Consider the following 14,387-nt stretch of genomic DNA (forward strand, 5'->3'; position numbering starts at 1 on the left):
TTCTTGTGCTGCTCCTCCTCCCCTTTCTTCCATGGTTCATTCCATCTTCGTCAGCACTTTATCTTTTCTACTTATCACCTTCCAGCTCACTTTATTCCCATTCTCCTACTCACATACTTCCTCACCTTGCTTTACCTATCACCATCCCAACTTGTAATCCTTCCCTTCCCTCTATTATTCTGGCGTCTTTCCCTTTCCCTCACAGATTTGATGTCTCGGCCTGAAATATTAACTCTTTATTGTTCTCTAAAGAAGAGTTCCTTTTGAGCGCGCTGCTCTGGATTTTCAGCATCTGCAGAATCTCTTGCGTTTATGCTATCCTTCCAATATTACCAGACCCATCCTGGCCAATAATGACTGGATCCTCCTACTCTCTCTTTATATCCATTCAAGCAATCTGAGATGTCTCACCACCCACCAAGAGGTAGGCAATGTACTATGAGACTCAAGATTGTAGATACAAAGGATGCTCTTCAATAGACTAATTATGGACCATTTGACAACTGCCATACTTCTCTTTTGCCAGCACCTCCATGCAGGACGTCATTGCCACAGTCTTTATCCTCATTCACACGGGAAATAAGCACTGTTTTATAAGATCAGTTTCTACAGATCCCTGTTCTCTATCATGTTTGGATTCTCCCTCATTCTTCACAATATCTGTTATTCAAATTTTCCATTTGAATCTCCCCTATATTTTCTTCCCAGTTAAACTCACTAATCTGCAATTAGCACCAATTCATTGCACAAAACTGTTAAAATTTTATTGCCCCAGTCTCTGCAAAGCAATTACAAGTGGAATCACTTTTGGTTTCTTTGGTATCAAATTTCAACTGACAAATTTTCTATTTCACACTCTGTTCGGGAAGCCCTTTCTCCCCCCAGGAGGGATTTGGGAATTTATGCTCCAAAAAACATAAGGCAAAAAACATAAAAAACATAATATTCTTGAGTGAATATCTCTCTGAAATACAAATATGAAGTATTTTAGAAGGCTTCAGCTGCTTTAAACAGAACAATGATTCTGGGATGATTTGACAGAGAATTTTGTAATTGGGAAGGGATGGGAGAGAACTAAGACAGAACTTGTTTCAAGTGATTGATTGGTGCAGTGCAAAGGGACATAGATCATACAACATAAGAGGCAGCCATATGCGACTGGGTCTGCTCTGAAAGTTCTCCAATTAGTGTAATAATTGAAAAGGAATGGACAAAGCAAACAAAAATGTTAATAGCAACAGGTGGCAACTGTTTGAATTTCAACAAAGTGTGTCAAAAGCAAACATCTCAACGATTTGTCATTATTTCTGAGCACTCAAGGAATAGTTTTTAACATAAATCGGTAATACTCAGAATTAATTACTCATTTGAAAATTTAAAAACCTTCTTACCTGGAACGATATTAAACTGCACATTTGTCAAGAGCAAATAATGCCTTTATATATTAGTTCAAAGGCAATGATAACAAGCACAAAAAAGGCAAAATGGAATTTCTGCTCCAACCTTGCCAATGACAATAAGAATTACGGAGAACTAACTAGGTAATATGATATGCCTCTGGAAAGCATTCAATTAGCATGACACAACACCATACCCTCTTTCAATAAAAACAGAAAATGCTGGAAACAAACAATAAATCAGGAATCATCAACAGAAAGCAATAGTTAATGGCACCAGTTGAAGATCCATTTTCAGAACTGGGAAAGAAAGAAAGCCATCACTTTAAGTTTCAGGTAAAGTGTGGGTGAGAAGGCTGGATAGGACAAAGAATGTATGTCTGATAGGGACACATCAGTTCTGCAGATACCAGAAATCTTGAGCAACATACACATACGCTGGACAATATCATCAGGTCAAGCAGCATCTACGAAGGGAAATGAACAGTCAATATTTCAGGTAGAGACTCTTCATTGTAAGTACTGGTGAAAGGTCCTGGGCTGAAACATCAACTGTTCATATCCCTGCATAGATGCTGCCTGACCTGTTGAGTTCCTCCAGCATTTTGTACATAGGGTTGTTATGTAGATAGCATGGATAAAATGTACAGGTTATTTGATTGTTAGGTTAATAGGGCAGTTAGATGGTGGTAATACAAAGGTGAAAGTGCTGTAAAATGCAGGGTTTTTGGACATACCCCATAAGTCAGACTCTGTTAATGGAGGGAGAAAAACTGAGACAATATCACATATGGTTGACTAATAGCAAAAATGCCCAGTTTTGATAGAGCCAGATAAGGCACATTATTTGACTAAATGGAACTATACCTAAAAGACTGCAGTAGTTCAAGAAGGCAACTTACCTTCTTGAAATAAAAGTAAAGTCAGTGGAAGTTCAGGGTTGTTTCTGTGGGCTAAATACAGATGCTCCACAAGCAATCTACATTCAGTTTCTTCAGTGTAGAGGAGGCACATTGTGAATTCCAAATGTAGTGCACTGGATTAGAAGAAATACAAGTTAATTGCCATTTCACCTCAAAAGATTGTTTACTTCCCTGGATGGTGGGGAAAGATGAGGTGATAAGTGTTACATCTTCTCCAATCACATGGACAAGCTTCGTAAGAGGAGGCATAGTTGGTGGGGCAGAAGAGTGGACCAGGAAGACCCAGATGGGATGGTCCCTACGAAATGTTGAAAGGGGAGAGAAGGAGAATATTTCTGATAGTGGAATCATTTGGAATTGGCAGGTATTACAATGAATTATCTCTTAAATGTATGGAAGGATGATCAGGGAAATTCTCTTGGCTCTGTCCAAGAGGTAGTGTTGAGAGCAGAGGTGCAGGAAGTAAATGAGATGTGGTCAAGAGCTCCATCAACTATTGTGGAAGGAAAGAAGGAAGACATTTCAGAGTTGAAGCTCAACATATTGCAACATTTTACATTATTCGTATTATCACCTTTTTAACTGCCTTATAAACTTAATAACTGGAGGATCTCTAAAACATCTACCCAAAGAACCTTGGCCTTATCCTGTCATAACTATTTCCTTTGTGCTATCCCTTTTCTCACTCATTCACCTTCTCTACAACTTTAAACCAACATGATTTTTATTCTTTCCCAGTTCTGGAGAAGGGTCTTTGATCTGAAACATTAACTGTTTCCTGACTTGCTGAGTGTTTCCAATTCTTAGTTCAGATTTCTAGCAAAAGCTATGTTTTAATGTTTTAGTCCTCTTTTATTTTGAAAATGGGTATGGGTGGCTGCTACATAGAACATATTTAAAATTTCTGCTCGTGTCAAGTCCTTGTTTATACATTACCAGACATACGGAACTCAGCAGGTCAGGCATATCCATGGACAGAAATGAACATTTTGTGTGTGTTACTCTGGATTTTAAGTATCTGCAGCATCTATTGTGTTTATACATTACCATGTTAAGTTTGAGACTTTTATCACATATATATGTATAAAACTTATTTCTATCAGCACATGCTATGTTTAAAAACGATATTCCTACCTGAGGCAGGTGAAGCTGAAGACCTTCACTAAGAATAGGTTGCCGTGATGGAGTTGAGTCCAGTTGCATATTAAACAAAGTCTGAAGAGTTGCTTGAGCAGCTCGAGCCTTTGCCAACTTCTTGTTTCTCCCCGACCCTTCAAATGTCTGCCCATCTACTGTCACTGCCATGATGAAATTTTTGGCATGGCTCTCTCCACTCTCAGAAATGAACTCATATTTAAGTCCTGGGCGCAGTTCATTCAGTATCATGACTGGGTTCTTTCCGCTGGTTATGGCAAAAGGAGATGGAGCGGTCATTGCTGATTGACCTACAGTACTTCTTCCGGTACCACAAGAAGCACCAAAAGAATTATAGTTGCCTGAGTTGAAGGACCCATCTCCATTGGACCCTAAGAGATAAGGATCATCACCTTGAGCTGGGGTTTCAAATCCATTAAAGAGAGTATCTGGGAAATCAGAATGATCTGATGTAAAATCTGTATTAACGTTCAGCATTCGACCCATAGCCAGGTGGGCCTCAGAGGCATTTGGAAACTGGACAAAGGACCTCAAGGCTTTCTCAGCTACATGCAACTTGGCTTTTTTCTTGGTGGGCCCAGATCCTTCAAAGTTTTGTCCATTGACCTCAACAGCCATGATAAACACAGGAGCATGGACTGGGCCAGACTGTGATAGTAACTTGTACTGGAGGCCTGGTTTAATTTCATTTAATTGCATAAGTGCATTCTTTGGCAAAATGGGACCGGGAGTTTTCTTCCTCTTCTTAGCACGAAACTTTGGATGTGAGTGCCCGTTACTGCCTTCTTCCAGTGGTCGTTTTCTGTTAATGGAGGAATTGCTGCCATTTGAAAGCGGTGCCTCACCAGGAGTTTGATTGCTTTCCTTAAGAGAGACGTTCTCCAGATTACGGTTCTCTTTTACGTCAGTGCTGCTTGAACCTGCAGTGCCCAGAAAGAGCAACTTACAACACCTTCGTTGCAGGATCTTGTAAATGTAAAATTTAAAGATTCCTCATCTTTCTTTGTAACAGAATGAGTGATGTGTCTAAGATTCATCTTGGAATGGGAGAGTTTAGATTTAGGCCCATAACAAATGTAAGAAAAAGGATTTAACAATAAAAAGAAAATAAACAACCTAAAGGAGTCCAAAATGGTAATGAATCCCCCCCCAAAAAAAAATTATAAGATTATTATTTGGAGGAAGTGGGGTGGGGTGCTTGGAAAGAGGAGGGATATTAATATTAAATATTATGAAACAGGGCCCCAACTCGATTATTATGTACAGATCACAAGGTAAAATACTAAACTACTGCATGACAATAAGCAATTAACATCTACTTAATTTTACATGTAATTGACATACTTGTAACACTAAATAAACTTGGAACATTATAGTTACTTTTTATTTAGTTATATGTACTAAATTATAAATTGAAGATAGAACTCTTGCCTTTTGATTTCACTCCATTTCTTCCAAGATGCCACCTAACATTTTCAAGTACAAAGGACTGGGAGGTCTCCTGTTTCCTTGACAAGTCACTCCATGAATGATTGCTAGAATCTCAATGCAAATACAGTGGACCAGTTAATTGGGCCATCAGTTATCGGGGCAGCTGCTTATTTGGGACAACTCTCAAAGAACAAAAAGTAATAGAGAAAATTTCCGGGTTTCCTTTGTTTATTTGGAACACTGCTGCTAAACAGTTTCTAACTTACGTCACCCGTGTGCACTTGTCTGGCTATTATACTTCACCGTACTTAGAACAAATAGTTTTTAAATAGCATCAGTCGCATGTGCTTTTTTTTTGTTCAAAAAGCAGTGACTTTCGTCACTGGTAGTTGGCAGGAAATAAACAGTAAGACAATTCCGAACTGTTTTGCTCACAGTGGTTTCAAGCACTCAAGCTTGGAGATGCCAGAAGTGGCTGGGAAAGAAAATGAAACAATTACACTATTTCAACAACTTAGGATCTACGAAGAATTTCAGGGCATCGACAATCATCTTGAATGTTACAATGAAAATGAAGATTTAGAGGTTGCAATCATCGAAAGCATTGTATGATGGCACTCCATATCTACAATAGATGTCTGAACTGCCTTTGTTCATTTACAATCAAAACAATGCACAAAGCAGCAAAATTCCTCCATCAATAACTATCAGGGACTAATACATTTCTGTTCAGCAGTTAAATTAAATACATAATTTGGTACTCAGTTCATTGGTAATCTGTCTTTTTAACTATTTCTGTGAAACTTCAGCTAATTGGGGCAGCCAACTAATTAGGCCAAAATGTTCTGATCCTGGTGTCCCAATTAACCGGAATCCACTGTACTTTGTATTGATTCACTGCCTTCTTTTCTTCATCTTCTTACATGAAAGTTCATAATCATACAGGGAATGATCAAGCTGTGTTCCAGAACATCAATAGCCAATGACATCAGTGTCCTAAAAAGACTTTCTTCAGACTTTTTTAAAAAAAGTAAAAGTTCTGTAACTATAGGTATTTAAAAAAAAATTTAACCCTAACATAGGAATTATGGACAATTCTTTCTCAGCTCCCTATTTTTTCAGATAAAAATCTTTATCCCTGCAGTATATTTCATTGTCACCACAGTAAACTGAAGAGTTATAACCATTGATGTCTTTATTTTATTTAGATCTGAATCTTTGTGTCTCTTCCATTAGCACAACATGATGTGTGCAAGATTATATCATAGATAAAAAACAGGAAATCATACCAATCAGTGTATCTTTGGATTAAACTCTGCTTCGTTATCCATGAGGTACATTACACAACTACAAGAATTATTCAATATCACACATACTGTATGCTTTGTTTGATTTACAATCAGATATCAGGTAGTACTTATTGTTCAAGCATGCCCATACATCTGAGATTAAGAGTGATGTGGGACAAATTGATAAGACTAAAGGGTTCCCTCATACACATCTCCTCATTCCATTCACAAAGCTGATAGAATATCAGTCAAATTTTCATTTATAACATCCTTCAGCAAAAGGTCCATAGGTTACTCCTTTGGAGCTCAGAAAAATATCTGTAATGCCAGAGTGGGAATTCCTAATACCAGACAAAGGAAAACAAGAATGGCGAAAACAGATGGACAAGCATTACGTAAAAAACATTGAATCATATTCAGTTACAATGGCAATTTGGTCACCAAGACAACATGACTCCAATTTTCCTGTATTTACATGCACACCTTGGCATATCTGATTGTTGCCGATGATAATGTGGTCACGATTATACTGGGTTGTTAAAAAGATACTGTCAATACAAAAGAGAGAGGATGTAACAATAATGAATTTTGCCTTAGCTTTCTAAAAGTATTAATTATGTCAATATTAGAAACCATATATTTTATATATTGATATTATGTATTTGGGTACATGATATAAATGCAGATATAAAACATCTGCAGCAAGAATAAAGTAGTAATTTGCATGCATACTTGTATCTGAAGTAAGAATAGGTATCAGCTCATCATGCAGATTCTCACCTACTGATCAGTAATATATTTAGGCAAATCACAGCTCATTTTCAAGACCAGGTGTTAAACATCAAAGTTTAAGTAAACAATAGGATTTAATACTTGTGATTAATCACAACAACTAAAATCGTAATACCAAAACTGCAAAATTAGAATGAGACTGGCAATTCACATTAAACTGTTCACCGTTTAATAATAGCAAATGAATATAATTTACTTCAGAAAGCATGTTCACATAAGTAGATAGTAACAAGTAAGAGTTATGTTGAACAAATTTAAATCTGCATTCAAACTTCGTTTGCAATTGAATGCATCTTCCAATGCAATTTACTTTCAACAGGAGAGAAAATATAACCCACATGTGATCATACAGCTGAACTTGCAAGTTTGATATTTTCCAGAAATGTTCTGGTCCCTACATTTACTGCAGTTCAAGTATCAAAGATTGAACTAAAAGAGTATGACAGCTTGAACACAAAAAGAACTAAATGAACCTTTGGGAGAAAACTGAAGTGAAAATGAGAAAAATGAAAAGATGGAGAAGATTACATATACAATTACATGAAATTTAAAAATGCATTAATGAGTTTTCATTACAAAACACATCTTATGGTGAATTTTCCTGTGCCTTTCCCCACCTTCAGCTCTGTTGCAGGATTGTTCTTTGTTAGGCTGCCATCCAAACCAACAAACATATAACAATGACCAAAGCGACAATATATTTACCACAATGCAATTTCCTGTACTCTGTGATTTTTGGACGCCACAGAAATAATTTATTTGTATTTTTATTTTGATATACAGCGCAGAACAGGCCCTTCCGGCCTAACAAGCAGAGTCTTATCACAGGAAAATTTAGGATGACCAATTAATGTCAACCAGCATGTCTTTGGAATGTGGGACAAGACCCATGCATTCTTGGGAAGGATGTACAAACTTCTTGCAGAGGATGCCGGAACTGAAATCTGACGCCATGAGCTGCAATAGAGTAGCACTAACCACTACACTACTGTGGCACCCAATTTACTTAGAAAATATCTTTTGGCTTTTAGCAGAGAATTAAACTTATTTACTCTGGTAAAACTGTTTTACTTCAAATCATTGTATTCAGTTTAATACATTTAAAAAAATTATTTGATTAAATAGCTACAGATTTCAAGTACAACACTAATGATTGGAAGAAAACACGGTATTTGTGCATTCATGCTTACTGAAGGTCAGATGTGTGAAAGCTACAGAGAGAAATGGCTACTGCAAGAAGCTTCACAAATATTAATACTCATTTTGGCATTGTGTTAAAAGAAATAACATCTTGACATGGAAGAATAGCTTTGATCAAATTAATAACCTTCTCTAAAAGAAACAAAGCAAGTTTAAAAATGTAACAATAGATATATTACAAGAATTTGTTTGAAAAATGTGCTGCAGGCAAGTCACTACAACAAATCACCATTGCAAATGGGTCACCACATTTAGTCAAATACAAACCTCATTTCCAGAAAAGTTAGGATTTTTTCCAAAATGCAATAAAAACAAAAATCTGTGATATGTTAATTCACGTGAACCTTTATTGAACTGACAAAAGTACAAAGAAAATATTTTCAATAGTTTTACTGACCAACTTAATTGTATTTTGTAAATATACACAAATTTAGAATTTGATGGCTGCAACACACTCAACAAAAGTTGGGACAGAGGCATGTTTACCATTGTGTTACATCACCTTTCCTTTTAATAACACTTTTTAATTGTTTTGGAACTGAGGATACTAATTGTAGTAGATTTGCAATTGGAAATTTTGTCCATTCTTGCTTGATATAAGACTTCAGCTGCTCAACAGTCCGTGGTCTCCGTTGTCTGGTTCTCTTCTTCATGATGCGCCATACATTTTCAATAGGAGATAGATCTGGACTGGTAGCAGGCCAGTCAAGCACACTCACTCTGTGTCTACAAAGCCACGCTGTTGTAGCCCGTGCAGAATGTGGTCTGGCATTGTCCTAATGAAATAAGCATGGACGTCCTGGGAAGAGATGTTGCCTTGATGGCAACATATGTCTCTCTAAAATCCTAATATACGCCTCAGAGTCAATGGTACCTTCACATACATGCAACTCACCCATGCCGTGGGCACTGATGCTCCCCCATACCATCACAGATGCTGGCTTTTGCACCTTTCACTGATAACAATCAGGATGGTTGTTTTCATCTTTGGCATGGACAACTCGATGCCCGTTTTTTCCGAAAACTAGCTGAAATGTGGACTCATCTGACCACAGCACACAGTTCCACAGTCTTTCAGTCCATCTGAGATGAGCTCGGGCCCAGAGAACTCGCCGGTGTTTCTGCATAGAGTTGATGTATGGCTTCCTCCTTGCGTAATACAGTTTCAAGTTGTATTTCTGGATGCAGCGACGGACTGTGTTAAGTGATTATGGTTTTCTGAAGTACTCCCAAGCCCAGGTGGCTATAATTGTCACAGTAGCATGACGGTTTCTTAGGCAGTGCCGCCTGAGGGCTCGAAGATCACGCGCATTTAACAGTGGTTTCCGACCTTGCCCTTTACGCACTGAGATGTCTCTGAATTCTCTGAATATTTTCACAATATTATGTACTGTAGGTGTTGAAAGACCTAAATTCTCTGCAATCTTGCATTGGGAAATGTTCCTTTTGAACTGACTAACAATTCTCTCACGAATTTTGGCACAAAGGGGTGAGCCACGACCCATCCTTGCTTGCAAAGACTGAGCCTTTGATGGATGCTACTTTTATACCCAGTCATGATACCTCACCTGCTACCAATTAGCCTGCTTAATGTGGAATCTTCCAAATGGGTGTTACTTGAATATTCTGTGCACTTTTCAATCTTATTTTAACTCTGTCCCAACTTTTGTTGAGTGTGTTGCAGCCATCAAATTCTAAATTTGTGTGTATTTACAAAATACAATTAAGCTGGTCAGTAAAACTATTGAAAATCTTTTCTTTGTACTTTTGTCAGTTAAATAAAGGTTCACATGAATTAACATATCACAGATTTTTGTTTTTATTGCATTTTGGAAAATATCCCAACTTTTCTGGAAATGGGGTTTGTATATTCTAAGCAATGTGGCAAGTTTTTCTGCAAAGATGAAACAATGGTGCAGCTTGTTTAGCTTCTATGATGCTCTCAATGGTTTACTATACAGTACACTTTGATGTTAATTGTCCAAATTGTTAAGAACATAAATAATTTAAAAAATGAAGCTTTTTTTGTTGATCCTACTCACCTCCTGCTAGAGTGCAATGCTGAGTTAGGGATGGCTCGTGGGTGGGAACCTGTGTTTAATAAATACACTTGGAGCTAAATTCACAAAATAAAGGGGAGTTTAAAAAAAGTTGGTAGACAAGTAGAATACATAGCTAAGTACAGATCATAAGATTGTCCTACTCTCTGACCCAATGATATCCAGAGATGATGTCTAGAACATTAGTTCATAAAGGGCTGGAAAATGGGAACATTATTTTTTCAGCTTCAGCCACATTTGGTAACCCACTATAAAGGAACCCACATAAAAACACACTTAAATGTTGACATAAAGTATTGGGAGTATAAAAGTTGCAACTTGCTATTTGCTAGAGAATGAAATCTTAAGAATGTAGAAGACAATGGTGTGTTAATAAAAGGTAGCTAAGAGATGTAGATTAGAACATGATTAAGTCACGAAATCCTAAGGATGTAGAAGACAATGGTGTGTTAATAAGAGGAAGCTAAGAGATGTAAATTATGTAGTCTGAGTTTGCTATTTGCTATGCATGTACCCAATTTAGTAGGAGAATGAAATATTAAGAATGTAGAAGACAATGGTGGGTTAATGAGAGGTAGCTAAGAGATGTAGATTAGAACATGATTAAGTCAATGGGTAGAAACAATAGTGGCGAATGTACGTGTGGTACGCAACTATAGACCGATTGCATATGCTAATACAACTAAACCAGGAGATTGCTATAAAACTTGCTATGTCCAAGGATCGGGGGGGGGGGGGGGCATCAGCGACTAGCTCAATGACTGTCTCAGCTTTGATTTTAACCCTTCTTGAAGAATCTTCTGCGTCTTCTAGTCATTTGTGGGCCACGAGAAACCACGAGAAAATTGGCGACCGCGGCAGGACTGGAAAGAGACCTGCGGAAAGGAAATGGCAGATTGGGGACACTTCCCAGTCCTCTAGGGACCCCCACAAGGCTAACAGAATAAAGGGTGCACCCAAACAAAAGGTAAGCGCTTTTTGCGACAATTTGGACTAAGAATTCTGTTGGTTTTGGGGATGTCTTGGAGTCTCAGAAGTGTGGAACCACTGCCGAAGGGTCTCTCCGGTCCAAAGAATCTGGCAGAATTGGGGGTTAACAGGAGGCTCAGAGGATTGATCAAGAACACTGCAGTGAGAGTAAGTACAAATAAGTTAATAAGAAGTTAAGTTAAGAAAAATTCCACGTGGCGTTGGTAAGTCCCTGTGGATACCGCTTTGTATAAAACGAAGGTCTTAATGGGCAGGGAAAGGAAAAATAGAGAAAAATCCTCGTGGATACCGCCTTAAGAGATAAGGGTCTGAATAGTCGAGATGCAAAGAGAAAGTTCTGTGGGTACCGCTCTGAATAGAGGTCTGTACGGGCAGAACAGAATAGGAAACAAGGACAGTCCAATATATAGTTTAAAGCGCTGGTAGATAGATGATAGACTAGGCATAGAATTAGAGTAAATAATATTATCCAGTAAACGAACTGTGAATCTCTGAAATACCTTAAAAAGAGTGAATAACATGACAGGTAGAGGAACGGCAGTAGAAATTCTGAGCAAAAAAAAATCCCGGTAAATAAATATGAGATCACAAAAACTTCAGAAAAATGGAAAAAGAACCAAAAACCTGGTCACAAAATGGCCAAGAGAAGGAACGTTTGATGTAAGCTTGTGCGAAGAAATGGAGGGACTAACTAAAAATTACAAACCAAAAGATAAATCTAAGAAAAGAGGGCAAAAAAGAGAACGAGAAATGGAAGTGCTAAAGCTCTTCAGAACGGAGGGAGAAAGGCTGAGGAGGACAGGTAGAATATTGATTACAAGCGAGGAAGACACTAAGGTGCTGGAGAAACAGCCTGTTAGAGAGAGAGGAGGGTACGGTGAAAAGCTGGCTTCGGCTCTGTACCCGGATGCGAAAGAAACAGAAAAACCCCCTCCCTATAATGAGGAAGGAACCCTTAAGCAGTGCCCCCTGCTGACTGAAACAGTAAACATGCGGGGAGAAGTACAAGTTTGGGACAACGAGGAGGGAAAAAAAACAATACGAGAAGGAAAAAGTGGCGATATGGAAGGAGATACAGGCTGAAAGGATAAAGGTGGAACAGGCAGAGAGAGAAATGAAAGAAGAGACTGAACGGATGAAATACTTGAGAGAGGAAAAGGGAGTATGAGGAGTATTGGTTATACCATAGAAATAAACAGACTAAATTCAAACAGCCCAGACAGGACTGGAAGTCCCAAGGAGGGGGACAGAGAAGCTATGGGCAGAGCTATGGGCAATCCCGTTGTCAGGGATTGGCGGTGCTGTACTATGCATATGGAAAGGCATCATCTGTAACCCTGGGCTATCCTGTGACTCTGTACACACACCACAAAGTAGCAGAATTGCTGGAGATTGTGCTGGGGATGTAATCAGCCTGGTCACATGAGAAGAGATTGTCTGTTTACACCATGGCCTGTCACACACCAGCAGGAACCGTTAAGAAGGGAACTAAAGTTTAGCCAAGGACCAGCCCCCACAGGCCCAAGCGGACCTGTGAACCCCTATGGGAGGTATTAGGGGTGCCCCGAGAACTTGAATAGGAAGGGACATTACCCAATGATAACAAGGGAGGCAGACGAGGAACCCATTGTTCAGGTTATGTTAGAAGGGCAACGGACACCAATGATGATAGATACTGGAGCCACGTACACTTGTGTACAGCCACAGTATGCCCTTCACCTTCCCATGTAAGGAAAGTTTATTAAGACGGTAGGGTTCTCGGGGAAAACACAGTTGACACAGTGCACGGCTCCAGTGCGGTTGAGAATGGGAAATAAGGGTATTGTTTTGCCGGTGCTAGTATTTAAAGGAACTCCGATTAAATTGTTAGGCAGAGATGCCTTATTGAAACTGGAATTAAAATTAGTAGGCACCAGAAATGGGCTGAGCGTGGAAAGAGCAGGGGCTCAATTGATAGTGCGAGAAGACAAGAAGGCTAATGTAATGTCTTTTGGGTAGGAAACATCGCAGATCAGATTCAGGAAACCTGGGAGAAATGGAAAAAGGGCATGCAGGCTATATTACCCAGGGCTGTAATGCCCAAATCTGAGCTACATTGTACAGTGATTTGTGATGAGACTCAGAACAGGGAGTTAGAGGAGAGATGGCACCTGGAGGCATGTACCCAACAGCACCTGGAAGGGGAGGCTGTGATAATTGGAAAGCAAGGGGCTGCTTTACAAGTTTAGTGGAACACCTTTTTAGAAAAATGGTACAGGATACCAGAGGCTGTGCCCCACGTAACGTTGTTGGTAAACAAGGGATATCAGTCTAAAGACTTAGGACCCTTAGTTAAGAGTGCTGAAACTGTAACAGTGTGGAGGAAAATCACAACAGAGGTGTGGATATCAGAAGACAACAATTGCATTAAAATAATGGTAAGTGTAGATATGGTAGGGACAGTGAGAGAGGTCGAAATAACTCCCCAACCACACCTGCCCTTGCTGGGAAAGGAAAGAAGCCAGCAGAAAGATAGTTTAGATGAGTTGCCGTCTATTCTGTGGTCACAGCATGACATGGATGTAGGGAAAATAAAAACAGCTAGTCTGGTGGAAATAAGGCTGAAAAGGGGAGCAATTCCACCCAGGAGACCACAATACCCTGTAAGACCAGAAGCAGAAGAGGGAATAGCATCGACAGTGCAGGGGTTGCTTGAAATAGGAGTGTTTAAAAGAACAAACAGTCCATGCAATACCCCGTTGCTGCCGGTCTTAAAAGCAGATAAATCTTAAGTGGAGATTGGTGCATGATTTGCGAGCAGTAAATGCTGTGGTAGAGGACTGGCCAGCGGTAGTCCCCAATCCACACATGCTTTTGACTAATGTTCCACCAGAAGCAAGTTACTTTTCAGTGACTGATTTGTGTTCGTCTTTCTTCAGCATTCCTCTAGCCCAGGGGTCGGCAACGTTTACCACTGAAAGAGCCAATATGGACCCATTTCCCACAGAAAAGAAAACACTGGGAGCCACAAAACCCGTTTGACATTTAAAATGAAATAACACTGCATACAACGGTTTTTTTTGCCTTTATGCTATGTATAAACAAACTATAATGTGTTGCATTTATGAAATTGATGAACTCCTGCAGAGAAAACGAAATTACATTTCTGCA

The 14,387-nt window shown here is 39.0% G+C and overlaps 1 protein-coding gene across 4 annotated transcripts in view; it reads right to left on the reverse strand.

Annotated features, from left to right (window-relative positions):
* The window catches only part of LOC132392805 (double-stranded RNA-specific editase 1-like), a 351,001-nt gene that overhangs the window by 107,256 nt on the left and 229,358 nt on the right, over nt 1-14,387 (reverse strand). For 3 of the 4 annotated variants that reach the window (XM_059967197.1, XM_059967201.1, XM_059967200.1), the window contains one exon: nt 3,455-4,395. In XM_059967197.1, coding sequence (XP_059823180.1) covers nt 3,455-4,395 — 941 coding nt within the window. Of the gene's footprint in view, nt 1-3,454; nt 4,396-6,678; nt 6,744-10,229; nt 10,279-14,387 lie in introns of all 4 variants that reach the window. The other variant, XM_059967199.1, reaches the window with a different exon arrangement.

Source organism: Hypanus sabinus, chromosome 4 (assembly GCF_030144855.1).
Source record: "Hypanus sabinus isolate sHypSab1 chromosome 4, sHypSab1.hap1, whole genome shotgun sequence".
In the NCBI taxonomy this organism is placed as follows: domain Eukaryota; kingdom Metazoa; phylum Chordata; class Chondrichthyes; order Myliobatiformes; family Dasyatidae; genus Hypanus; species Hypanus sabinus.